We start from the raw sequence: 26,663 nt of genomic DNA on the forward strand, positions 1-26,663 counted from the left end.
AACCCAATTTGGAAGGAAGGTTACTTGCTTATTGATCACTATGCAAATCATTCAATTTGATTATTCATAATCATTAATCATTAATCATATCGATCGTTAATCATTAATCATACACATATTGTGTCAACATTTAATCATGATTGGTAATCATTAATCATACTCCAAACGTTTTATTCATTAATCATAGTCGTTAATCTTTGCCAAAAATTAATTTAATCGTTAATCATAATCATTAATCGTTGTCAAAAACGAATAAATCATTATTCATAATCTTTAATCATAGAGTTGAATGATTTAATCATAACAAATTTAATCATTCATTGGAAGCTTTATTCATTAACGCTCTGGTAATAGCTAAGGGAGCCCAAGTAACAATTTCAAGGCTTTATAGATTTATTTAAGTTTTTTAACGGCTTTATCGCTGCTTTGCTCAATGCCGCGAGATTACCCTTATTAGAAGACTTGTAGCTATCTTCAAAATCGTAATAAAACGTTCAATAAAACCACAAATGTCAAATGCTTTTTGAGCTTATTGGAGGCCTAATGATCAACTTGAGGACTCTAATAAAACCAATTTTGAAAACTGTCATAAAGCCGAATATATTGGTCTAAGACTTGTCTTACGCATAACCTAAATAAAACTTAGTGTACAAGAACACAATGTTTATTTTGAACTTCGTGAACTATGGTCAATCGAATGGCTAAAAACAGATGTTTCTGCTCCATGTTCCCCAAATATTGTAAACAAAGAAAACAATAAACACATAAATTTTCCCAACTGGGCATTCGCATATTTAAGATTTTGTTGTTTATTGGTCAAATTTCACTTCTGAAAATAAAACAGATATTAAAAATCAAGCAAATCCTTTTACTACCGGTAAAATAAAATGGTATAAATGCGAATACATAACGAATAGTGCAATGACCACGATTCGATATAGAAAAGCTTTCAATAATATGAAATTTGCATGACTGTGGAAATGATAATTGAATACAAATTTGAAAAGCAAGCCAAGTTCCAGTTGAATATAGACCATCATGAAAAAGAACTGATCGTGAGAAACGTATAACAGCAACTTTTAGCAAAATACTTATTATAATTGAAAGTTATGCAAAATGTTATTTTGGCCGTCAAAATTGCCCACAGTGTAGCAGCAGCCATGCTGGTAGAAAAAATAATTTTATATCAGCGTAAATTTTTTGCAAAATCCAAATTACTAATGACTAGTAATAATCGCTGCATTTCAAGATGATTTCCAAAATTTGAAGCATGAGGAATGTTTCCTTGCAAATCGGAATTCCACTAGAAAAAAAAAGGCAGCATGTCGATTTATTATTTACACTAATTAATTGGCCTTAAATCGCAGTATTACGACGGCGCACTTGAACAAGCTGATTTTCTTACCTGTTTCCACCAGAAATTCGAACGCGCAGAAAATTTTGCAAGCACGCGAACGAATTCTGGACATCCACTTTAGATTATTTGAACATTATTTTTCATCAATGCCCGTGATGTTGTTTTTTATTTCATTCTTCCATTTTTACGATTTTCTCTTTTCTACTAAACAAAAACAAAAAGCTCCACGGAAAAGAAATTCCCTTTTTTGACAGCGGTTTTATGGAACTCTTAAGAATAACCTAAAACTTGCTTTGAAGACGATCTCAAGAGTGGTCCACTTAGTCATAACATAATCTTGTAGCGGTCATCAAGAGGTTGTCTTGTAGATTTTAGTTTTATTGCTAGCCTTGAAAATTTGCTCTCCAAAACTGCTAATAGAGTATGATAAAACTAAAATTGTTGCTTGGGAGGGCTGGTTTTGCCTTCTCGAACACTAAGTGTACGTAAAGTCTGTTCGCCCCAAAGATGAACTTTTTAAAGGAAAAATGGGACTTACAGGGTTATAACTAATCAACTTAGTTTAACGAATTGAGATGTATCTGTATGTGCGTATTTGTATGTATGTGTGTGCGCAAAGCACGTAAAAAATTATCAGCTATTCTTAAGCACTTGTCCTTAACAAATTTGTTCGCAAAAAAATTGTATTCAACGGCGAAACTTGTTATGAATAAAAATTAATGTGAATTATACAATATATTTACCTATCAGTGCTATTTTCAACTTTCTTATATATATTTTTTCATCTGTAAAACATGTGAAAGGCATCAGTACCGGATTAATAAAGCATTTTCTCATTTATATGAGTCCAATCACCACTGGAATCACAATGATAACAAAGAAGGAACATATTAAGATTCACAGCTATCGAAATAAACCCTGGAGGGAAGAAACAAAAATTGCCTAATTAGAACATTATCCACTTCCCCCGCAGTGTTTGATACCTGGGGTAAGTGTAAAATCTTTGAATTACACTGGATTTTGTTTTTACACGATTTATATTTTCTCAATTTTGCACTCATCCTAAATGTTTAACGCATATCAATTATCATGTGATTTTTCTTTGATTTATCCTGGATTTTTTGAAACATGTTGCGAAGAGTTTGGTGGTAAATTGAAGTCACACGATCAAAAACACGAGCGAAAAAAAATCGTGTTAAAACAAAATCCTGTGTATTTGCTTTCTTGGTACAAACCACTACCAATTGAATGGGATTAGTTTAATTGTATTATAATGGTCTCCTGTGATATAAATTCACTTGAAAAAAGAACAATTGGTGCAAATAAGAATTGATTTTATGAATGCAAATATCAATTTTTCGCGAAACCTAAAATTACAGTTCAAGCGTTAACCGTGTTAGTGTATGTGTTATACAAATTTCAACATAGTATTAGTGTGAGCATCAAAGTATAACATTGCATAATGTTATGATGTGGTAACTGTAAAATATGTACAATTCCAATTTTTCGAGTTGATTTTTACACTTACCTCCTTTTTTCGCTTCCCCCAGTGTACCTTACATAATATGCATGGCGATCAAAAAAATCACGGCCTATTGAATCATGCCCTCCACAACCAGTACAATGGATGAAGGGTTGTGGGACAAAAGATCAAAAGGGCAAAACCTCGAATGATCAAATTTTAAAAATCTATTACGCAATCTACCTGATCAAAACAGAATGTTGAATAATATGTTAAGAATATTATTCTTTACTAAAATCTAGAGTCTACATGTTTGGAAGCCTCCATTTGAGAGACATAAAGGCTTTTTCCCGATAAGCTCAGTTGCTTCGTTGAGAATTGGAAGCATCTGTCTACGCTTCTCGGAAGCCTCCTTCCAAGCAGCTCGAAGGACTCCTTTCAAGAGGTTCAGAAGCTTTTTTCTTCAAGAGGTTCGGAAGCCTCTTTCAAGTAACCCGAAAGCCTTATTTTAAGAGGTTCGGAAGCCTTCTTTTAAGCATTTTTCTATAAACTTTATTTTAGCTCGGAAGGCATTTTTCAACAGGCTCGAAAGCCTTCTTTCAAAATGCTCGGAGGCCTACAGCATACTTTCATGAGGCCTGGAAGCCTCCTCTCAAGAGGCCCGAAAGTCTTTTTTGAACTGTCTTTTTTCTTTTCTCCTTCTTTAAAAAGTCTCGGAAAGTTCTTTTCAAAAGGCCTCAAAGCTTGAAAGGCTTTCAAGAGGCTCGGAAGCCCTCCCTTAAAGAAGCTAAGAATTCTTCTTTCAGGAGGCTTAGAACCGTACTCTAGAAAGCCTCAGAAGCCTCATTTTAAGTGGCTCGTAAGCTCGAAGTGGTTTGCTTCTTCCAAGATGCTCGGAAACCCTTATTTCTAGTGGTTCGGAAGCCTTCTTTCAAAAGGCTCGAAGCCTTCCTTTAAGAGGTTCGAAATTCATTTTTTCAAGAGGCTTGGAAGCGTTCTTTCAATATACTCCGAAGCCTCCTTATAAATGGCTTTAAGGACTTCTTTTAAAGGATCGGAAGACTCTCTAGCAGCACAAATTGTACTGCTTTGTTACAGTGTGTGCTACTCGGGCTCTTTAAAAAAGCTTGAAAGCCTTTTTAAAGAGCCTCGGAAGCCTTCTTTTAAAAGGCTCGGTGGACTCTTTTAAAAAGGCTCGGTAGGCTTCTTTCAAGAGGCTCGGAAGCCTCCTTTCAAGAGGCTCGAAAACCTCCCATCAAGATGCTCGGAATTCGTTTTTAGGAGGCTTGGATGCGTTATTTCAAAAGGCTCAGAAGCCTTCTTTCAAGAGGCTCAGAAGCATCCTTTCAAGAGGCTCGGAAGCCTCCTTTCAAGAGGCTCGGAAGCCTCCTTTCAAGAGGCTCGGAAGCCTCCTTTCAAGAAGCTCGGAAGCCTCCTGTCAAGAGGCCTGGAAGCCTCCTGTCAAGAGGCTCGGAAGCCTCCTGTCAAGAGGCCTGGAAGCCTCCTGTCAAGAGGCTCAGCCTCCTGTCAAGAGGCCTGGAAGCCTCCTTTCAAGAGGCTCAGCCTCCTTTCAAGAGGCCTGGAAGCCTCCTTCAAGAGGCCTGGAAGCCACCTTTCAAGAGGCCTGGAAGCCACCTTCAAGAGGCCTGGAAGCCTCCTGTCAAGAGGCCTGGAAGCCTCCTTTCAAGAGGCTCAAGCCTCCTTTCAAGATGCCTGGAAGCCTCCTTTCAAGAGGCCTGGAAGCATCCTTTCAAGAGGCCTGGAAGCCTCCTTTCAAGAGGCCCAAGCCACCTTTCAAAGGCTCGGAAGCCTCCTTTCAAGAGGCCTCGGAAGCCTCCTTTCAAGAGGCTCGGAAGCCTCCTTTCAAGAGGCTCGGAAGCCTCCTTCAAGAGGCTCAGAACCCTCCTTTCGAGAGGCTCAGGAACCCTCCTTTCGAGAGGCTCTGGAAGCCTCCTTCAAGAGGCTCAGGAAGCCTCCTTTCAAGAGGCTCAGGAAGCCTCCTTTCAAGAGGCCTGGAAGCCTCCTTTCAAGAGGCCTGAAGCCTCCTTTCAAGAGGCTCGGAAGCCTCCTTTCAAGAGGCCTGGAAGCCTCCTTTCAAGAGGCTCTGGAAACCTCCTTTCAAGAGGCCCTGGAAGCCTCCTTTCAAAAGGCTCAAAACCTCCTTTCAAGAGGCCTGGAATCCTCGTTTCAAGAGGGTGGGAAGCCTTCTTTAAGAGGCCTGGAAGCCTCCTTTCAACAGGCTCAGAAGCCTCCTTTCAAGAGGCCTGGAAGCCTCCTTTCAAGAGGCTCAGAAGCCTCCTTTCAAGAGGCCTCGAAGCTTCCTTTAAAGAGGCTAGGAAGCCTCCTTTCAATAAGCTCGAAGCCTCCTTTCAAGAGGCTCGGAAGCCTTCTTTCAAAAGGCTCGGCAGCCTCCTTTCAAGAGGCTCGGAAGCCTCCTTTCAAGAGGCTCGGAAGCCTCCTTTCAAGAGGCTCGGAAGCCTCCTTTCAAGAGGCTCGGAAGCCTCCTTTCAAGAGGCTCAGAAGCCTCCTTTCAAGAGGCTCGGAAGCCTCCTTTCAAGAGTTGGATACCCGCCGGGATATCAATCACCCAAAATTATCTTATTTTGCCATGTTCTTGAGTTTTGTTAAGCATCACAGGGAGGCCTTGCAAATTATAAGAAGCAAACGACGGAAGCCATCCACAAAAATTCCCATACTACCTAGCAAAACTAGAAAATGCCAAATAACCACGAACAGTATGCAAGTAAACTGTTATCCACGGTGGTAGCATATAACAGTGGTCACACAATGTAGACGTCCATCAAGGTTCAAATCAAGTTTGAAATAAAGAACATAAATACTACTTTGAACAAGTTCGTAGTATTATTTTTTTATTAATTTGAAATGCTAAAAAGTGATATTATGTTTTTCAATTTAATAATACTTCTTCCTATTGACATTACATCAATCACTGTGACATATGCCGCCACGCAGTTCAGTGTTCATTTAGCACTTCCACAGTTTTTAACTGCATGGTTTCTAAGCCAAGTTTCCAATTTCGCATTCGTATATCATGAGGCTACGATGTTACTTTATGCCCAGGTTAATCGAGAAAATTTCCTAGACCAGACTGGGAATCGAACCCAGCCCAGCATGGTCTTGCTTTGTAGCAGTGCATCTTTCCGCACGACTTAGGAAAGCTTCAAATCTATTCATAATAAACCTTAAAAACATTTAAAACTGGCAGTAATTTTAGTATAACATCTACTATTTGCATCATATGAAAATGTTTTTTTAATGATTTTTTTTTTTGATGCATTAGGAAAGGAATGTAGTGCTTGGATTGTATATAACTTGCTTAAAAAAATTTAAAAAAAATTAGAATAGATTTTTAGGTTAAAAATATCCCCTGAAATGGTTAAAATGTCAAATTTTCACCGATGAAATATTTCAATCGACACAGATCCTAAAACTAGAGGTCAAAAACTATGATCTAACGGCTTAACATCCGCGGTGCATTAACTTTGCATAATAGTTGCCTTTAAACATAGCGTGATGATGTCGATACAGAGAGCTAGTTACAGTCCCATGACATCGAAATGACATTTCCCGTCACTGCTTGCGACACAAGAAACGTACACATTCAAATGGCGGGCATACAAAAGCTTTCAATTAAATACTGAGAGAATTTTTTTTGTTGAATATCTTGGCTGTGCATATGCACAGCACATGTTTCGAAATGGACAAATTGATATGAAATTTGCGAAAAAGAATCCACGTGTCTTGGAGGGACTCGAACCCTCAACCTCCTTGTCCATTTCGAAACATGTGCTGTGCATATGCACAGCCAAGACAAAAAAATGGTTTTGCCGAATAATATGCAATTAATTGTACTGAGAGAATGCCAATGGAATACAAAATTGAAAAGCAGGCCAAGTTCCAGTTGGAATGTAGACCCAGAGAAGGCGTTCAACCCGGGTCTGGGTCATTTGGCATAAAGTCATTTGGCATAACGCCATTTGGCATAAGGTCATTTGGCATAAAGGCCATTTGGCATAATGGTCATTTGGCATAACGGACATTTGGCATAATTTTGAACTGGTAAAAAAGAGTGGGTCATTTGGCATAACGGACATTTGGCATAATTTCGAGCTGTGAAAGTGAAAGGGATATTTCATGTAATGTTTAGCGTAGATAAAGTAGGTCGAGGCTGTTTTCTGATAAATTTAGATTGATGGTAGACATTTTCCGGGATAACGAAATAACAAAACGGCAGAATTACTTCCGAGGGAGGGATCACATCCATCATTCACTTATTCCGGCCACATGCCTACTTTTAAAGGGGAGCGGGCCATTTGGCATAAAGTCATTTGGCATAACGCCATTTGGCATAAGGTCATTTGGCATAAAGGCCATTTGGCATAATGGTCATTTGGCATAACGGACATTTGGCATAATTGTAACCAACGTCAAAAGTGAGGGTCATTTGGCATAACGGACATTTGGCATAATTTTTCTTTGGGTTCGCTAAATGGTGACTAAGTGGTGCGGGAAACACCCCGAAATAGTAAATATAACACCCGTCGATAACAATATTAAAAAGACATTATCCTCTCGTGGAAAGAATGCATTTGCAATGCAATGCAAAAGTAGGTGCATGCCCGGATTAGAGCAGTGGTGGATGTAATCCCCTCTTTAAAAGTAGGCGTGTGGCCGTATTAAAGCAATGAAGGATGTGAACCCATCTTTAAAAGTAGGTGCTTGCCGGATTATGGCAATGCAGGATATGATCTCTTCTTTAAAAGTAGACGCTTGCTCAGATTAAGGTCATGGTGGATGCGATCCCTTATTTAAAGGTAGGTACTTGCATGGATTATGGCAATAGAAGATGTGATCCCTTCTTTAAAAGTAGGCGCTTGTCCGGATTATGGTAATAGTGGATGTGATTCCTTCTTTAAAAGAAGGCGCTTGCCTGGATTGAGGCAATAGTGGAAGTGATCCCTTCTTTAAAAGTAGGCGTGAGCCCGTATTAAGGCCATGGTAGATGTGATCTCTTCTTTAAAAGTAGGCGCTTGCATGGATTATGACAATTGGTGATGTGATTTCTACTTTAAAAGAAGGTGCTTGCCCGGATTGAGGCAATAGTGGATGTGATCCCTTCTTTAAAAATAGGCGCTTGCACGGATTATGACAATGGAGGATTTGATTTGTTCTTTAAAAGTAGGCGCTTGTCGGGAATAAATCTATGGTAGATGTAATCTTTTCCCCGAATAGCACAATCCAGATTGATTTGGTGACAATAACTTTGGTTTGGTTTTAGTAACTCGTCTACGACAAGTGTGTTGCTTGAGTTTTTAAGGAAATGGTGGATTTGATCCGGTCTTAAGGCGCATGCCCGGATTGAAGCAATAATGGATGTAATCTCTACTAATAATAATAAGTCAATGATGGATGTGATCTCTCTCTCGGAAGTAATTCTGCCGTTTTGTTATTTCGTTCTTCCGGAAATGTCTACCATCAGTTTAAATTTATCAGAAAACAGCCTCGACCTACTTTATCTACGCTAAACATTACATGAAATATCCCTTTCGCTTTCACAGTTCGAAATTATGCTAAATGTCCGTTATGCCAAATGACCCACTCTTTTCTTGCAGTTCAAAATTATGCCAAATGTCCGTTATGCTAAATGACCATTATGCCAAATGGCCTTTATGCCAAATGAACTTATGCCAAACGGCGTTATGCCAAATGACTTTATGCCAAATGACCCAGACCCCTTTTAAAGTAGGGATTACACCCACCATTGCTTCAATCCGAGCATGCGCCGTAAGGCCGGATCAAATCCACCATTGCCTTAATGCGGGTAAACGCCTAACTTTAAAAACTCAAGCAACACACTTGTCGTAGACGAGTTACTAAAACCAATCAAGTCACATATGAGTTATTGCAACCAAATCAATCTGAATTGTGCTTTTCGGGGAAGAGATCACATCTACCATTGATTTATTCCCGACAAGCGCCTACTTATAAAGAAGGAGTCACATCTACCATTGCCATAATCCGAGCAGGACCTACTTTTAAAGAAGGTATCACATCCACCATTGCATTGCCACAATTCAGGCCACACACCTACTTTTAAAGAAGGGATTACATCTACCATTGCCTCAATTCGGGCAAGCACCTTCTTTTAAAGAAGGAATCACATCAACCATTGTCATAATCCGGGCAAGTGCCTACTTTAAAGAAGGGATCACATCCACCATTGCCTCAATCCGGGCAAGCGCCTTTTTTAAATAAGGAATCACATCCTCCATTGCCTCAATCCGGGCAAGCGCCTACTTTTAAAGAAGGAATCACATCCTCCATTGCCATAGTCCATGCAAGCGCCTACTTTTAAAGAAGGGATCGCATCCACCATGGCCTTAATCCGGGCATGCGCCTACTTTTAAAGAAGGGATCACTTCCACCATTGCCTCAATCCGGGCAAACGCCTTCTTTTAAAGAATGAATCAAATCCAACATTGTCATAATCCGGGCAAGCGCATACTTTTATAAAAGGGATCACATCCTCCATTGCCATAATCCATGCAAGCGCCTACTTTTAAAGAAGGGATCGCATCCACCATGGCCTTTATCCGGACATGCGCCTACTTTTAAAGAAGGGATCACTTCCACCATTGCCTCAATCCGGGCAAACGTCTTCTTTTAAAGAAGGCATCACATCCACAATTGTCATAATCCGCACAAGCGCCTACTTTTAAAGAAGGGATCACATCAACCATTGCCATAATTCGGCAACACGCCTTCTCTTAAAGAGGGGATTATATCCACCACTGCTCTAATCCGGGCATGCGCCTACTTTTGCATTGCATTGTAAATGCATTCTTTCCACGAGAGGACAATGTCTTTTTAATATTGTTATCGACGGGTTTTATATTTACTATTCCGGGGTGTTTCCCGCACCACTGAGTCACCATTTAGCGAACGCAAAGAAAAATTATGCCAAATGTCCGTTATGCCAAAAGACCCTTTTTTTGACGTTGGTTACAATTATGCCAAATGACCGTTATGCCAAATGGCCTTTATGCCAAATGACCTTATGCCAAATGGCGTTATGCCAAATGACTTTATGCCAAACGGCCCGCTCCCGTTCAACCCATCTGGCGACATTTTAGGATATTCGATAGGATAACGAAGAAAAAGAAAGTAGGAAAAAGAAAAATGTAGAAAGAAGAGAGAAAAAAGAAGAAGACAGAAGAAAGAAGGGAAAAGGAAAAGTTAGAAGGAAAGAACAAGGAATAATTTATCACTTTTCCATTTTCGTTCCTCACTTCTTCCTCTTTTACTACTCACTTCTCATTTCTAACTTCTTTTTTCTGACTATTCACATCTTACTCTTAATTGCACTGTTTTTCCTTCCCACTTCTCACTTCTTTGTCTGTTGCATCCCTCACTTCTGACTCACTTCATCATACCTCTCACACACACTGGCAATTCTCACTACTCGTTTCTTATTTTCCACTACTCACAATATGAGGATTTTTTTTTTTCAACTATCCAGCTAGTCGAAAATTGATTTTGCTCATCCTCTTTTTGTGATCGAGGTCAAGTCTTTACCGCTTCCACTGTGTTTCCAGTGGCAGGATTTTGGCATTACAGTAATATCCCGATTGGTGAGTTTTAGGGTGATAAAATAGGAAATGTGACAAATTTTTTTCAACTTTTTAATTTGTTTCATAAATATGAATCAGTTAATGCTTGGGAAAAGCAAAACACGTGCGGTAAAAGTTATTTCATGACAATTATTTTTGCTTGCGGTACAAAAATCGAGACGTGATAAAATCGGGACGAAAACGTGATAGAATCGGGGGTAGACAAAATCGGCGAGTGACCAAATCGGGTCAATACTGTATTTGGAACAGAAAGCCAAAGAGGAGATTTTTTTTATTTTTTTTTTTCGGGAGAGACGAGCTGGCCTACGTCTGGCAACATCTGTTTGCAGGTTTTTAGCTACTGCTGGCTTTCGCAGATCTGCCTTGACTTTCTAGGGATTTTGTGTTGAATGAACTTTGTTGAGGATAAAATTTTTGCAGGTTTTCCATCTACTAATTTGAGCTTATTTTTCTGTGCTCACTTAAGATTTTCGTACATCTGCAGGTTCTGAGTTAAACTCTCACCCTTTACTTGACGAAAGTAGATTTTTGTGTGTAAAACCTAGCTTCATTTTTTTGGTATTGAGATAAATGTTTTTTTTAAGCTCACGCTACAAAAATAAAAATATGTTGTGATTTTAAATGTATTTTCATGCACATATTTGGAGCATGCAAAAAAAAAACGTAACATTTTATCGATCTTACTTTTCTTTTAAATCAAAATAAATTTTAACCGAGCTTGCTTATAAAATTGTATCAAATTTAATTGAACATCGAGTGTTTATTCGTTTGTTTCTACAATTTTACACGTCATTGAATTTTCTAAATTATTTGCGTTGTAAAATAAAAACTTTGGTTCACAAAAAACTGTTTTTAATAATTTTAAGAAACTTGATGAATTTGATTATTGGACAGATTTTACTAAAAGATGAGCTGTCCAACAGTGAGCTAACTGCTAAAGTGTTAATTTTTGAATATATTTGCCAGGATGATGTTGCTCGTTTCGGTTGCATGAGAAGGGGCGCATATGACACCTTGGAAATGGGGTTACCCGTTTGGCGAATTATTATCACCAGTAAAGGTGATCCGTAGTGTTATTCTTTGCCGGAAACAACCACTAGCGCCAGTACACGACAATTTATGCTATTTGGAAGGAGGAGTTAGCATCGATGATCATCTTCTCATAATGACCGAAACAGCCATTGTACATTGGTACGAGAAATATAAAAATAATAAAAGCATGCGTTCTATCGCGTGAACTGGCCGAAGGCAACTATAATTTTTACATATTTGAGGCCAATTTTATGCAGAAACACACGAATTCTGCATCAAAATTAGAGACTAAAATGAAGATGAAGCAAGATGTAATGATGGAATTCTTGTTATCGATGCTTGTGACGGAGTTGAAGAAACAATTCTTCAACCTATAGATGTATATTCTCATCAGTCTTAATTACTGTAATCGTACAGACGGGTTATTGCAAATTGCTCTATTATACGACACGTAGATAGCTTGTATTTACATTTCGCTCGCGAAGGGTATTTTCACATTATCCATAACAAACAAAAGCGACAACAACGATGTTGCTTGATATCTCGAACGACTCATTAGCATAACTATCATAGTTTTCCTCCTCTATATCCGCACCTTCGCTTAGATAAACAACGGCGTCGAGGGAACACCTAAGCGTGCGTAATAGCTTCACTTACATTCTATCCTATCGCTTATCTCATCGCATCAATTACGCCTCGCACGTGAACTCCACGTTGCACCTTTTGCCTCGGGTCAATTCTAGATCTTTGCCGGGTAGTAAACCTATTCATTCCGAGTTGCTTTGCTCTCAAGCAAAAACATGAACCCTAGCCTGATACAGCAATTACCGATGCACGTTCTCTATACCCACTACCGTCCAAAAGCATGTCAAATCACATTAATCGCTCATTCCCACAATGTTTTCTCGTGTTTTGCAGAAAATCCTGGCCAAGGCCATCTACGAGAACATCGCCGAGAGTACCGACGAGCTGGCCTTCCGCAAGGGCGACATACTGACCGTCATCGAGACGGACACCAACGATTGCACGGGATGGTGGCTGTGTCAGTTGCGGGGACGACAGGTAGGATTTGTTTTGTTTGTTTTTACGAGATAAGAGACGGTTTGTGTAAATGAGATTACAAGTTTGCCAGTTCCTACTAAAACATCGTTGATTAACACCTACCTTCTTTGGTTCGTTTGCCGCCACCGCCGCAAAACAACCTTTCTGTTTTGCTCCGGGATGCATTACTAAGAAAGATGACGGAGTGGAAAATGCTGTTGTTCCCGAATGCGAATGAATAATTTATCACTGTTTAGTTTCGAGATTTCCGACGAAAACAGTGTATTTAGAAAACTGTCAGTTTCTGTGCTCCTTTCAAAAGGTACATGGAAAAATAATCTTTCATAAGCTAGAAGATTGTTTCAATTGCGCAATTGTGGCGTTACTAAACACTTTCAAAAATATGTTAGTCATTTACATCTTGGATGCCGGACAGGCATCCCACACATCGCAGTGCCCATCATCGTAGGTTAGCCCATGTGTCCCGTTGAGCTCCCGCTTGCATGCCACTCAGTTTGTTCTATTCCGAAAGTGTTTCTTTTGTCTTACAAAAGAGTGACAGGGTAAATATTTTATGCCAGGTAGGCGCCTCCCGTCTCTGCCCTTCTAATTTATCTTTTGCTTCCATCACATGGCCACCAAATGTGCGGGAACGGCGCATCGGAATGTTCCGGGAAGGATTGGCATGAAGCGGAGCATGATGATGGAAGAACGATGTTCAGTGAATATTGTTGACATGGAAGGCCCTTTTTTCTGAATCATGCATTATTCACAATGATTAATATGAGTCATTTGAATAAAAAATTTCTGTAGGCATAATAAGATGAGAAACGTGTGGCAATAACAGCATTATTTGTTATACCTCGCTTAAAAGAAAGTTTTGACAGGATGATCACTGTTCTTGAACCTTTGTTTTATTGTTGATGAATAATGTACGAATGCCAATACCAGATTCTCATGGAAAACCAAAATCTTTTTTTTTTTGCTGCCTTCTTTATACTCCAGGAAAAAATACGATATTTGCTTGACCTTGGGAAATTTCCGGCCTACACTCCAATTTAGAGAGATTATGGAAGTTTCAAAAAGTTTGTGCAATGCAATAAGCTCAAGTTTAAGGTGGTTTAAGTCTAATTGATCGCCCGTAGTGCTTCTTCCTCATTGTTCATTAAGCAGTAAGCACTTCCACAGTTATTAACTGCAAAATTTCTTAGTAAAATTTTTCACATTCAGCTTTTCTTTACATTCAGTTCTAATAGGCTTTTCCTGCACCATATGTAGAATTTGTCTATTTCATTGCGGAATACATTGATGTCAACTTCATTTCTTATTTCCATCGGCATTCATTAACACTTTAATATTTTTCAGACTAAAGGAAATGTCGTTTACACATAAAATAAAAAGACCCAAAATGAGAGCCTTGAGGGACACCCGAAGCGACTTGAATTGGTTTTGATTTACGTCCATTGAATTTGATAATTTATTGGCGATCAGTTAGGTTTGATTCAAGCCATTCCTTTTTTTGTAGTTGAAAAACAGCATCAGTATATCAATGCAATCAAATGCTTTGCTCAAGTCCGTAGATAGACCTTCTACATGGTTGCCGTTATCCATTGCATTCAATTAATAGTCCACGAATTGAAGCAGATTAGTTGAGGTCGAGTGATTTTCAGTAAAGCCGTGTTGCGTGTCAGTGATTCTAATGATTCACATTCCAGATTCCAGCAACTTATTATTATTTGCTAATTTTTTCATAAATAGTGGTAGTGTCCGGCCCAGGTCCTTTCGAAGCATCCAAGATCATTAGAGCGTTGAAAATTTCCTGCTTTGAGTCTGATTTACACCAACATCCCTGAAAAATTCTAAGATCAAATGCAAAGTAATCGCGTCGCGATCTTCTTCTGAAAATGTAATGTTGATTCTTGGAAATAAATGGCAGATATAATGCAATTATGTTCTGAGCTATCCATAACATTTTCGTCAAAATGCACTACTGATGAAAATTGTCTGTTTTTAATTTTGTTTCAGCGTAATTGAAAAAAATCCTTGGCCAGGACTCAATTTAAAAGCTGAGTTTTAAATTATATTCTTCAAGTGATTCAGTTGGTCGCAGCTCTCTTGACAAACATCATAACATATTTAGTTTATTCAATATTATTTATATTTTTAACTTGAATTTAAATTAACTTTAATTGAATTATTTAGAAAGCGAAATCGATTTTTTGCTCGACACTGTCTTCTTCTTCTTCTTATTGGCATTACATCCCCACACTGGGACAGAGCCACCTCGCAGCTTAGTGTTCGCTAAGCACTTCCACAGTTATTAACTGCGAGGTTTCTAAGCCAGGTTACCATTTTTGCATTCGTTTATCATGAGGCTAGCACGATGATACTTTTATGCCCAGGGAAGTCGAGACAATTCCCAATCCGACCAACCGGGGAGCTGGACGAGCTCATGGTTCATTCTTCGCCGCCACACACCGTCTTCTTGCACACCGCCAAAGATGGTCCTAAGCACCCGTCTCTCGAATGCTCCGAGTGCTTGCAAGTCCTCCTCGAGCATTGTCCATGTCCGTAGAGGACAATCGGTCTTATTAGCGTCTTGTACATGACACATTTGGTGTGGTGGCGAATCTTTTTTGACCGCAGTTTCTTCTGGAGCCCGTAGTAGGCCCGACTTCCACGGATGATGCGCCTTCGTATTTCACGACTGACATTGTTATCAGCCGTTAGCAAGGATCCGAGGTGGACGAATTCCTCGACCACCTTGAAGGTATCCCCGTCTATCGTAACACTGCTTCCCAGGCGGTTCCACCCACAAGCATGAACTTTGTCTTTGACGCATTCACCACCAGTCCAAGTTGCTTCAAGTTTCAGGCGGGTGTACAGTTCAGCCACCTTTGCAAATGTTCGGCCGACAATGTCCATTTCATCCGTGAAACAAATAAATTGACTGGATCTGTTGAAAATCGTACCCCGGCTGTTACACCCGGCTCTCCGCATGACACCTTCTAGCGCAATGTTGAACAACAGGCACGAAAGTCCATCACCTTGTCTTAGTCCCGGCGCGATTCGAACGAACTGGAGTGTTCGCCCGAAATCTTCACACAGTTTTGCACACCATCCACCGTTGCTTTGATCAGTCTGGTAAGCTTCCCAGGGAAGCTGTTCTCGTCCATAATTTTCCATCGCTCTACGCGGTCTATACTGTCGTATGCCGCCTTGAAATCAACGAACAGATGATGCGTTTGGACCTGGTATTCACGGCATTTTTGAAGGATTTGCCGTACAATAAAGATCTGGCCCCTTGTCGAGCGGCCGTCAACGAAGCCGGCTTGATAACTTCACACGAACTCATTTACTAATGGTGACAGATGACGGAAGATGATCTGGGATATCACTTTGTAGGCGGCATTAAGGATGGTGATCGCTCGAAAGTTCTTACACTCCAGCTTGTCGCCTTTCTTGTAGATGGGGCATATAACCCCTTCCTTCCACTCCTCCGGTAGCTGTTCAGTTTCCCAGATTCTGACTATCAATTTGTGCAGGCAAGTGGCTAGCTTTCCCGGGCCCATCTTGATGAGCTCAGCTCCGATACCATCCTTACCAGCTGCTTTATTGGTCTTTAGCTGTTGGATGGCATCCTTAACTTCCCTCAAGGTGGGGGCTGGTTGGCTTCCATCGTTCGCTGAACTGACGTAGTCATCTCCTCCGCTGCCTTGACTTTCACTGCCTGTACTCTCAGCGCCATTCATGTGTTCCTCGTAGTGCTGCTTCCACCTTTCGATCACCACACGTTCGTCCGTCAAGACGCTCCCATCCTTATCCCGGCACATTTCGGCTCGCGGCACGAAGCCTTTGCGGGATGCGTTGAGCTTCTGGTAGAACTTGCGTGTTTCTTGAGAACGGCACAGCTGTTCCATCGGTCCGAAGTTGCTTCGTGAAGGTGATTATTTTATGCTCTGCCAGCATCGTCCTCAAGAGGGGCCCCATTGAGCTCACCCTCTTCCGGCCCGCAGCCTCGAGATGCTGTGCGTATGCAGTGGCAACATCAGGTTGCTTCAGTCGCTCTAGGTCGTACCGCGGCGGTCGTCGATACCGAACATTGTTGATGACGGATGGTTTTGGGCTCAGTTTAACCATCACCAGATAGTGGTCAGAGTCGCTGTTAGCGCCACGTCCTGACGTCGATAATGTCGGAGAAGTGTCGTCCATCAATCAGAACGTAGTCGATTTGTGATTCTGTCTGCAGTGGTGATCTCCAGGTGTACCGATACGGGAGGCTGTGTTGGAAGTAGGTGCTGCGAATGGCCATATTCTTGGAGGCAGCGAAATCAATTAGTCGTAGGCCGTTTTCGTTCGTCAGCCGGTGAGCGCTGAACATCCCAATAGTAGGTCTGAACTCCTCCTCTTCATCAACCTGAGCGTTCAAATCTCCTATGATGATTTTGACGTCGTGGCTTGGGCAGCTGTCGTACTCACGTTCGAGCTGCGCGTAGAATGCGTCCTTATCATCATCAGTTCTTCCGGAGTGTGGGCTATGGACGTTGATTATGCTGAAGTTGGAGAACTGGCCTTTGATCCTCAACCTGCACATTCTTTCATTGATCGGCCACCACCCGATCACAAAGGCAAAGGCATATCGCCCATCACTATGAAAGCTAATCCCAGCTCGTGTGTGTTGCCGCAGCTCTGGTACATGGTATGATTACCTCTAAACGTTCGCACCATTGATCCCTTCCAACAAACCTCCTGCAGCGCTACGATACCGAATCCACGGTCCTTGAGCACATCGGCGAGTATGCGTGTGCTCCCGATGAAGTTGAGAGTTTTGCAGTTCCACGAACCGAGTTTCCAATCGCTAGTCCCTTTTCGTCGCAGTGGTCTTCGCCGATGGTTCCGGTCCATACTCTCTTGTTGATTGTTCGTTGCTTAAGATTTTTCAAAGGCTGGCTTGCAGGGCCAGACACCAAACCCCCTAAATTTCCGGAGGACCATTCCTCCTTATTTCCGCTGGACCATGGTGCACAGTTTCACTTAGAGTCCCTCGCTGGCACTCGGACGATGATCAGCCGTCCCTAACATGGAGAACAGTCGCTGTTGTAAGCCGATCCTGACATGGAGTACAGATGCTCAATAAGATTTGCACCTCCGGAGAGGAGCAAACCCCCCCTTCCCAGTCAGCATACGACCATAGTTCGCACCGGGGTTGGTTACCCGATCTTCCCTAAGGTTGCTCGTATCCCTGCCAGCACCATGGGGAGGTAGGCATAGGAGTTACTGGGTAAGAGGCTAAGGACCGCGAGATGGGGTCTATTTTATTCCTTCAGGTACCCGAAGTACAAATGATTCTCTTTACCCAGCATTTGCCGTGCCAAACACACTGTATTTAGATCTGTCAAAAATATAACATTCAACTTGAAACGGTGAAATTGTTTCAAAATCTAATAAATACTAATACAGAACAAACTATATTTATGTTTGGATTTACCTAGAATATGTTTGTTTTGAAACGTAGTTTTTTCTGCGTAATGGAGCTTCGGAGTTGACGCGGGTAATGCGTCGCACTCTTGGCGGCTCATGCCGAGATGTTGAGGGTTGGTCGGGCGTCGACACTTGAAGAAGTTGTCGGTGTTGGGTCGGTGATTAACTGGCCGGCATCCTCGGATTTATCCTTGTTCCACTCAAGCGTCGTGTGATATCGTAGAGGAGCCGAATATCGCCAGTTGTTGCAGTTTTCTTCTCTTCGTCGGCTAGGGAGTTCACCATGCTCGCTTGTCCCGTCTGCAGCAGCGCTTTACTTCCTTCTCTAGAGCCGAATAACGTTGATGATTGCTCTTCTACGCTGTCACCTTCCGGAACATCCGCTGTCCGAGTTCCAAGCTCTTCAATAAACGATCTTTTCACAGCTGGATCTTTTATTCGGCGTGTGTTGAATTGCCGTCCGAATCTCTCCTCTCGCCGCCAAATCTGAGCAATGCCTAATCGGATCTCCTGGTTGTCATCGAAAGAGCCGTGGAAGCGTGAGTATTGGAGCTTGTGAGTTATGACCAGAGCTATTTTAGACGCTCTTTCCCAGACTCACCATTTCGTGGCCCAATGGACATGGTTCCGGGCAGAGATATTCTGGGGTAACCTCTGGAGGTTCTGTTCTGGGGTAACCGCTCTTCCAGGAAAAATGTCCTCTGCCTGATTGAGCCGGAAACACGTCTTTCGACATGTCAATCATCATGGGGTGGACTCTTCAGAGCACAATAAAAGTGTATCCAATTCGCGAATTAGTAAATTCATTTTCATAAGGATTTTTATATCAAGAACAAAACACTCAAACACTAATAAGCTAACCGGATAATTTGCAATACTCGTTAAAGTGAAATAGTTTTCGTAAAACAAAAATCATGTGGATTATTTTATTTGTGATACCAATACTTTCTCACAAAAAGCTGCTGGCTGCAACTGACAGTTCGTGACAGCAGTTGACTGGCAGCAAATGAAGTTACATTATTTCCTCTTTGCAAGTCCCGTCCCAGGTCAATTATTGTCTTTTGTTATTGATACTTCACCATTTGATTTAAAGAAAACTTCACTCTTGAAAACAATAATTGATTTAAGTAAAGGATCGAACCCATTCCAAACGCCTATTTCTGCAGAAGGTATCACATCCACCGATGAATCCTTCATTTCCATATTCAGGGAAAGCGCCTACTTTTAAAGAAGGAATCACACCCACCATTGCCCAGAATAAGGCAGACGCCTATTCTTAAAGAAGGGATCAATCCCTTCATTGGAGAAACGTTATTTTCGGGGATATGTATGTTGAAATGTAAGTACAGAGTGCTGCACGTAGGTTCGGCTGTCCAAAACGCGATCCCAAGAGTTTCAGATGCCACCGGCCATGCATGGTGAGTAGCGTTCATGTTCGGTTCAAAGACATGTCAAACGATCTGGTATCTTTTTGATTTGTGCTTTGTGCGGTTGAGAAGTAAATCAATTGATACACGTTTGATCGTGTTCCTGCTCGGTGTTTGTTCTGTTTTATGCGACCGAATCGTTGTTAGTTAAAATCATTTAGTAAAAAGAATGGCACGGGCGTATCGCTAATCAGAGTGAATCCAGATCCAACGATGCCTACCGACTAACTGATAATCCTTCCTGTGGTTTTTGTGGAGATGCAGAGGTAAACACGGTCTTCAAATAGCAAATATCTACCTACTAACACTACTAACCTACTAACATTCCTTCCCTCTTCCTAACTGACTAAAAGGATGTGGCTGGCGCCGTTATTGATCATTTGAACATTTGAGTCACTAAAACTTGTAGTTAGTCAAAGCTAAAAGCTGAGCAAAGTTATCATGTCTAACGGATAACATGTTTTCCAATCAACTACCAAATTTTAGCTTAGTTATGTATCCTAAAATTATTCTTCATGGAGGTTCCCGAACTATTTTATAAATTTATGGTAGCGTTTTACGAAACAATCAGGTGTTATTTATGGATCGCTTTTCATTTTTTTATGGATCATTCTTTATTGTTCGTATACAAAAGTATATTTTCCCGCTTGTGATAGAACCCTTTTTTGTAGAAGTAATCGCGGCGGAGGTGTGTCTTTTTTTATTTTATGTAAATTGAGAATTGATATCCAGCAGTATGAGGTATGAAGAGTATTTAATCAGAATACAGAGGTTAGAATTTATTATTTAGAATTTCTTGCTTAGATAAAAGACATGCTACTCGACAGTAGAGTACAATTGAATCATTTGTTTGAGAAACTGCATAAGTCCATTTTACACTATTTTGAGAAAACAACAAAAAACTGTTTTTTAACAAATTTGCACCGAATCTTTCGATTTCTTCGATACAGATCAATAGTTTTTGGCAAAACTCAACACCCTGGGGCACTTTCAGTACAAAAAATGTAAGCAGTACTCCACAATTGCTCTTCAAAGTACGTGGACATATGTAGTTTCTCAAACAAACGAAAAAAATTTCATACATCCCTGAACAAAAAATTTTTTTTCGTATTTTTTGCCAGAATATGTATTTTTGGACGAGGATTCAGAATATATAAAAATCTCATTTTGGCCAAAATTGTTACATATGCAGTTTCTCAAACAAACGGTTCAATTGATGATGCGGATTATCGTTGACGCCAGCAAAATCGAATACTGATTCGAACGAGCTATGGCCAGTTATTAAGGATAAAATAGTATTATAATGATTGACCGCTACATTTAAAAGTCAAAAATAGCATTTCAATTCACAGATGTTTGTGTCTTAGTATATGTTGGAATTTGCCAACTTATCACGGCACTGGGGGGGTTTTCCAAAATAATAATACCACACAAAACGACCGTAAACTTAGGTTTTATGTTTAAAGGTGGATATTATTATATTCCTGTAATGGAGTATAAATGTGTTTTGATTTACATGCTTTGTGTCTTATTTCCTATGTTTGTTATTTAATCAATTTAGTTTTTGCCCATTTTGACTTACGTTTAGTCCCGTTGTGCAAGAATATTGCGAGTCATCCGATTCACAAAGGTCGTAGGAGGTCTGTCTCAACTTTCGTGCTATCTAGTGTTCTATCTCACTGTTCTATTCTTCTAACCGTACTGAAACAATCTAGACTTAAGTATTTATTCAATATTTAGGCTAATAAATTTACCTTCGCATGTAGGTTTAGAATTTAAGTAGAATGTAGGTTAGAACAAATTCACTATTTTAAGGGAACACTCTAGAGATGGATAATCAATATAATTTAGGCAATAATATATATAATATATAGGGCAATATTACCGAATTGAGTTTACTGGTCACTAACTTTAATTAATCTTTATAATTAGACGCAAATTCAGCGTATTAGATAGGATGGGAACGTGTAGCGATCGATAACACTTTTTGTTGTGCTTTTGTGTACAATAGATCTGGTCGTGACGATTCACCAACGAGCGCAAATAGCAGGTTCTGTACCTTACCTTCATATGATGGTGTGTGAGCTGGTAGTGTTGGATGAGAAGGTGCGTTTATACGCCAGGAGCGTATTCAACAGTATATGAAGATTGAAGAATATAACCCTTCGGTGAATCAATTTAGGCTTTCAATCAAAAGATATTTTTTTTTGCAAAAGCTTCAATAACTCGAAATTAGTATGTACTTCCACAGTACCCTTTTCAATCCCCCAGTTCGAAAACTGAAACACAATAAATCAATTGAAATGTTGGCAGCTGGAACTTTTTTCTTTATTTTTTAAATTGATTTTGCTGGGTTGATTTCGAGTGCTGCCTACTGGTGATGAATGGAATTTGAATCCGCATATGCGGGTGCAGGTAATTATGTACTCGAGCGATGCCCGGATACCACTATGCTTCATCAATTTAAATGACTCTGGTTGTATGCATTTTGGTTCGTTTGTTGTTGCGGTAATTGAATAAATTTTAATAAGCTGTGATGTGGGGCTTAACCCTACCCAACGCGTTTATTTATTGTTCATGAGTATCCCGTGAGATGGAATAAATCAAGCCATTTTGCTGAATATTCTACTGATTAACGCTGTCAAGCTTCTGAGGGAATTCCCAAAACTGAATCGAAATGAAATCTCGCTTAACTTTTCTGATAGGACTTTAGCAGATCTCAATGCGAGGAGTCCTGAAAATGATAATATGATAATTTTAGCACAGCAATCGAAATCTTTCGATATGTGTAGACTACAAAAATAGGAGTCATTAAATCTAGATAATCACCGTTGTATTCCATCTTAAAGCACGTGCTTCCTTATTGAACTAATAACAAAAAAGAATCCAACCAAAAGAACAATACTCACTTCAATTTCTTTGAAACATCTCATCGTCTTCCAGCCACTTGACTGAAGAATGCTTTTGAAAAGATCAAAGCTTCTTCAATCTTCGTATGTCTCAAGATTAAAGACCATAATTGGGTTGCTACTTATTGGATTCTTGTGATTAGCTTTGTGGTTTGTCAAGTCAGCTTTTTGTTACACTTGTTCTGCTTTTCTTCGTGACATTTTTCTCCTTCAGAATGAGAACAGAAGTTCATTATCCATGTGTATCTGACTGAAGGCGAAGCCTGCAGCATCGTATTCATTGGTAGCTCTATTTGCCTAATTTGCCCGTGACCCAGCTGTGTACTCTATTAGCACAATTGGAATCTCCGCCTGATGGGGAACAGTACGCCATACGCTCAAGGAAATGAAATTCGTCCCATAAACATGTGTCCCACCTAGTCTTCTCCGGAAAATATGCGGAGGCGTTGTTGCTTTGAACGACCGTCCGTCGGTCGGCTCGAACATGCTGCTGGATTAGACATCCCCTGGTAGGCTCAGGCGACAGAACAGCCTGCCTACCGCCCCATTGAAAACAACATACCATACAACCTCGAGTACGGCCCAGCCAGCGTAATGTGTGTACGCCATACGTGCCCTCCTGCTGTTGACAAACTAGTTGCTTTTTCATTTCTATGCTTCCTTTCAGTAGAAGGTATGCTTCCACCCTTTCTGATTTGCTTTTCAAATGTTTTCAAAGAACCGTGTCGTCCTGGTCCTGCTTGTAGTCTGCGATGGATGTTTTGTTTGCTTTTCTACTCTCAGTATCTGTGATGTTGTTGTTTGTCGGGGCAATGCGAACTCTTTGAAATTAAATTGAAACGAGAAATTATTAACCCATCGCTGTAAGCTGTTTGCAAATAGTTTGCTCAATTTTTAGTGAAAACTAAGAGACTTGCTTCAGTTAAAAAATACTATGTTGTTTGCATTAGTCCATCGGATTTTTTTTCAATTGATAATATATTCGAACAATTTGTAAAATGTTTTCAAGATCGTAAGACACTTGAAATTATGACATAGATTACAGATGGCAACCTTCAATTCTTTTCAAATCTTAATGTTAGTAACTACTTGAAAAGTAAAGTAGTTACGAAATTTTGACAGCTTTACAGTCATACAGAATTAAAACAAAAAGGAAATTTCAACCCACATTTTTTTAATGGGGAGAATAAAAAGTTTTTTTTTACATATTGCACGGACTCTTTCTTGGACTTCAGTACTGCGGAATTGCTGAAAGTACAGGCTTCCTTTTCAATGTTTTTTTTTTTTGTGTTGAAGATGATTGAAATAATTGAAGAATTGATAGCCAGAATCCTTGCCATTATTGCCTTGCCAAAGAAAACACCAAACTCGTACTTACTGTTTTATATAGTCCGTTTTCTCGCTTTATGTTATATATCACAACGAATTTCGAATGTTCACCACCATAAAAACTTGTTTACGAAACTTGACTATCACTAAAGAGAGCAAATGTATTAAATACTAGCAGACCCAACGAACTTCGTATCCCCTAAAATTGATTTATTCTCTGATTAGTTCTCGAGTTATGCAGAAATTTCAATTTCATTTGTATGGAAGTCCCCCTTTCCAGAAGGGAGAGGGGCTTTGAACCACCACAGAAACATATCTTCCCTTCCAAAACCTCCACATTCCAGATTTGGTTCCATTTGCTTGATTAATTCTCGAGTTATGAAGAAATTGGTGTTTCATTTGTATGGGAGCTCCCATTTTCGAAACGGGGAGGGGTCTCGAACCATCCCAAGAACCTTCCCCGACGATCCCAAATACCTCTGCATACAAATTTTCCTCCGATCGGTTCAGTAGTTTCCGAGTCTATCAGGTTCAGACAGACAGAAATTCATTTTTATGTATATAGATTTGCTTCAATTTTGTAAAAATGAAATCGTGAAATGAAAATAACTATCGATTAGCAATACACTACGGAATAGAGCGTGTTGGGGAGGGTCCTTGAATCAACGTTTCCTCTAGGTGGACTGTATTTGGTCGTTATGCCCCAGCGTGATAAGGAAATGTTTGAGTAGCCATTACACAACCGATACAAGATAGGAGGTCCGAATTCCAGTGTATTATTAACCAACACGACAGTTAGTGAAACGATTCTACACACTTAATTTATCTCACCGAGGCCGGCAAAATAAATTACCGAGAATCCAACAGCTCGGTAAAAATCTCGGCGAAAGTTTGAATTATCGACTGGTCGTAAAATGAGCGTGAACGTGTAGCTGTCAAAATTTACTGAGTCGTTCGGTAATGCGGTGCCGATCGACTCGGTATAGTGTTCTACCGAGATTCCTTAATATGATGTCTTTGTTGTTATTGTTCAAACAAAACACAAAATAAAAACAATAATCATTATGAAGTTAAAAATACGCATTTATTCCTTTTGTTTTTGTAAAACTATGAATCATAGTTGTTTTACTTTGCTTTGCTGGAAACCATACACGGAAGAAATAAACTACCCAATAGTGAGTTTAATTCACCCAACCTCGAACATCCGTACGGGAAGCCAAAATTGAGTAAGTAGGGTCGAAGTAGTTTGCCTTTACTCCCATGTTAAAAAAGTACCCAACGGAAAATTTATTGACCCAAATTTAAGTTTAATTCACTCAATTTCGACCTCAGGTAATAAAACTCAAAATTGGCTTCCCGTATTGAACTGGCGTCGTTGGATTGTTTGGCTCTTTTGTGAAGAGAAATTAATTGAAATCAATCCACTAAAACGAAAACCAAAAAATCAATATAAAGTTTGGAATTAAATGTAATGCAATTACAATAAAATAAAATTGAATTACTTACACGAACAGGTAATTATTTTTGCGAAAGAAATCTTGTGTCTGCTTTCTTTTCTATCATACACGCTTCTGTTTCCGATTTTTGACACATGGGCTTTACCGAGATTCGGATCAATTCCAGATTACCGATGACTGTGGCAAATTGGTTTGCCGAAATTCAGTAATCAATTTAAAGGTCTTATTTTCTACCGAAATTTCAGTAAAAATGCACTTTACCGACCACGTTCGTCATATTATTATACCGAGAATAATTCTGGCGACTAAGTGTGTATATATAAACTACATTTATTCACAAATTTTTATTTTTGCATAAGACTAAACACATTATAATATCCATGGCTAGCAAATTTATTCTGATTACGATCAGTTCATACAAGAGAAATGATAGATCTCTGCTATCACGATAATTTGTATTGGAAGGGTAAAACTAGCATAGGTGCAGCACTGGGTGAGCAATGTTTCTCTCGAACAGAGCGTGAGAATGCATTTGTGAAAATATGAAGCACACACTAAATAGATACCACGCGGGATGATTCGCGATCTGATTTCAGTACAAACTACGACAAAATTGCCGGCGTTGGAATTTATCTCTAAATTTTGTAAAATTAATTAAAATACTATAGTTTTTATCCGGCTCTTACACTGATTACAAATTGGATTAAAAATGAAAGCCCCATCCTACTAACATGTTACCTGTTGTGAATTTGTTTTGTTTTGTTTTGGGCGAATTCCACTAAGCCGAACAAACTATCAGGCCGAAAGTCATCTAGCCGAAAGTCATTTGGCCAAATGACATGTTCGGCTATATGACCCTTTCGGCCAAATGACCTTTTCGGCCAAATGAACTATTCGGTCAAATAACCTATTCGGCCAAATGACCTATTTGACCAAATGATCTTTTCGACCAAATGCCATATTCGGCCAAATGACCTATTCGGTTATATAACCCTTTCGGTCAAATGACTTTCGGCCTAATGGTCTGTTCAGCCAAATGTTATATTCGGCCAAACAACGTTTGGCCTAGTGGCCTACGGCCAAATGCCATTCAGCCGAACGGTTTTCGGCCAAACGACCCTTCCCCATAACAGCTCTTAAATTTAGTAAGCACTAATCATCAAGGAAGAGCCTCAAACTATTTTTGTTTGGTGGAAATCAGCAAAGTATTGCTATTTTTTTTGTGCTGTTAATCCAGAAATTTTTCTAACAAATCAAATTATTGGTCAGTCAGCAAACCGATTTTACAATAGAATGACATCCTCAATGCTGAATGTCCAGCAAAAAGCTCGCTGATTTAGAAACATTGTTTGCTGTTTTTTCAGTACTTCTTATATGAAAATGAAAATTTTAAGTGACGATGTAAGCAGGAGCTTACATGTAAAGTTCGATTTTTACTGATATAGTTCTACGAAAAAGAAAAATAGAGAAAAAAGTAAATCATCTGATCAGCAATCCTCTTGATGAAATGGTAACC

The 26,663-nt window shown here is 39.8% G+C and overlaps 1 protein-coding gene across 2 annotated transcripts in view; it reads left to right on the plus strand.

The window, feature by feature from the left end:
• The window catches only part of LOC134209656 (breast cancer anti-estrogen resistance protein 1), a 461,209-nt gene that overhangs the window by 222,149 nt on the left and 212,397 nt on the right, over positions 1–26,663 (plus strand). For both annotated transcript variants that reach the window (XM_062685658.1, XM_062685659.1), the window contains exon 2: positions 12,422–12,565. In XM_062685658.1, the coding sequence (XP_062541642.1) occupies positions 12,422–12,565 (144 nt within the window). The remainder of the gene's footprint in view (positions 1–12,421; positions 12,566–26,663) is intronic.

Source organism: Armigeres subalbatus, chromosome 2, assembly GCF_024139115.2.
Source record: "Armigeres subalbatus isolate Guangzhou_Male chromosome 2, GZ_Asu_2, whole genome shotgun sequence".
Lineage (NCBI taxonomy): Eukaryota > Metazoa > Arthropoda > Insecta > Diptera > Culicidae > Armigeres > Armigeres subalbatus.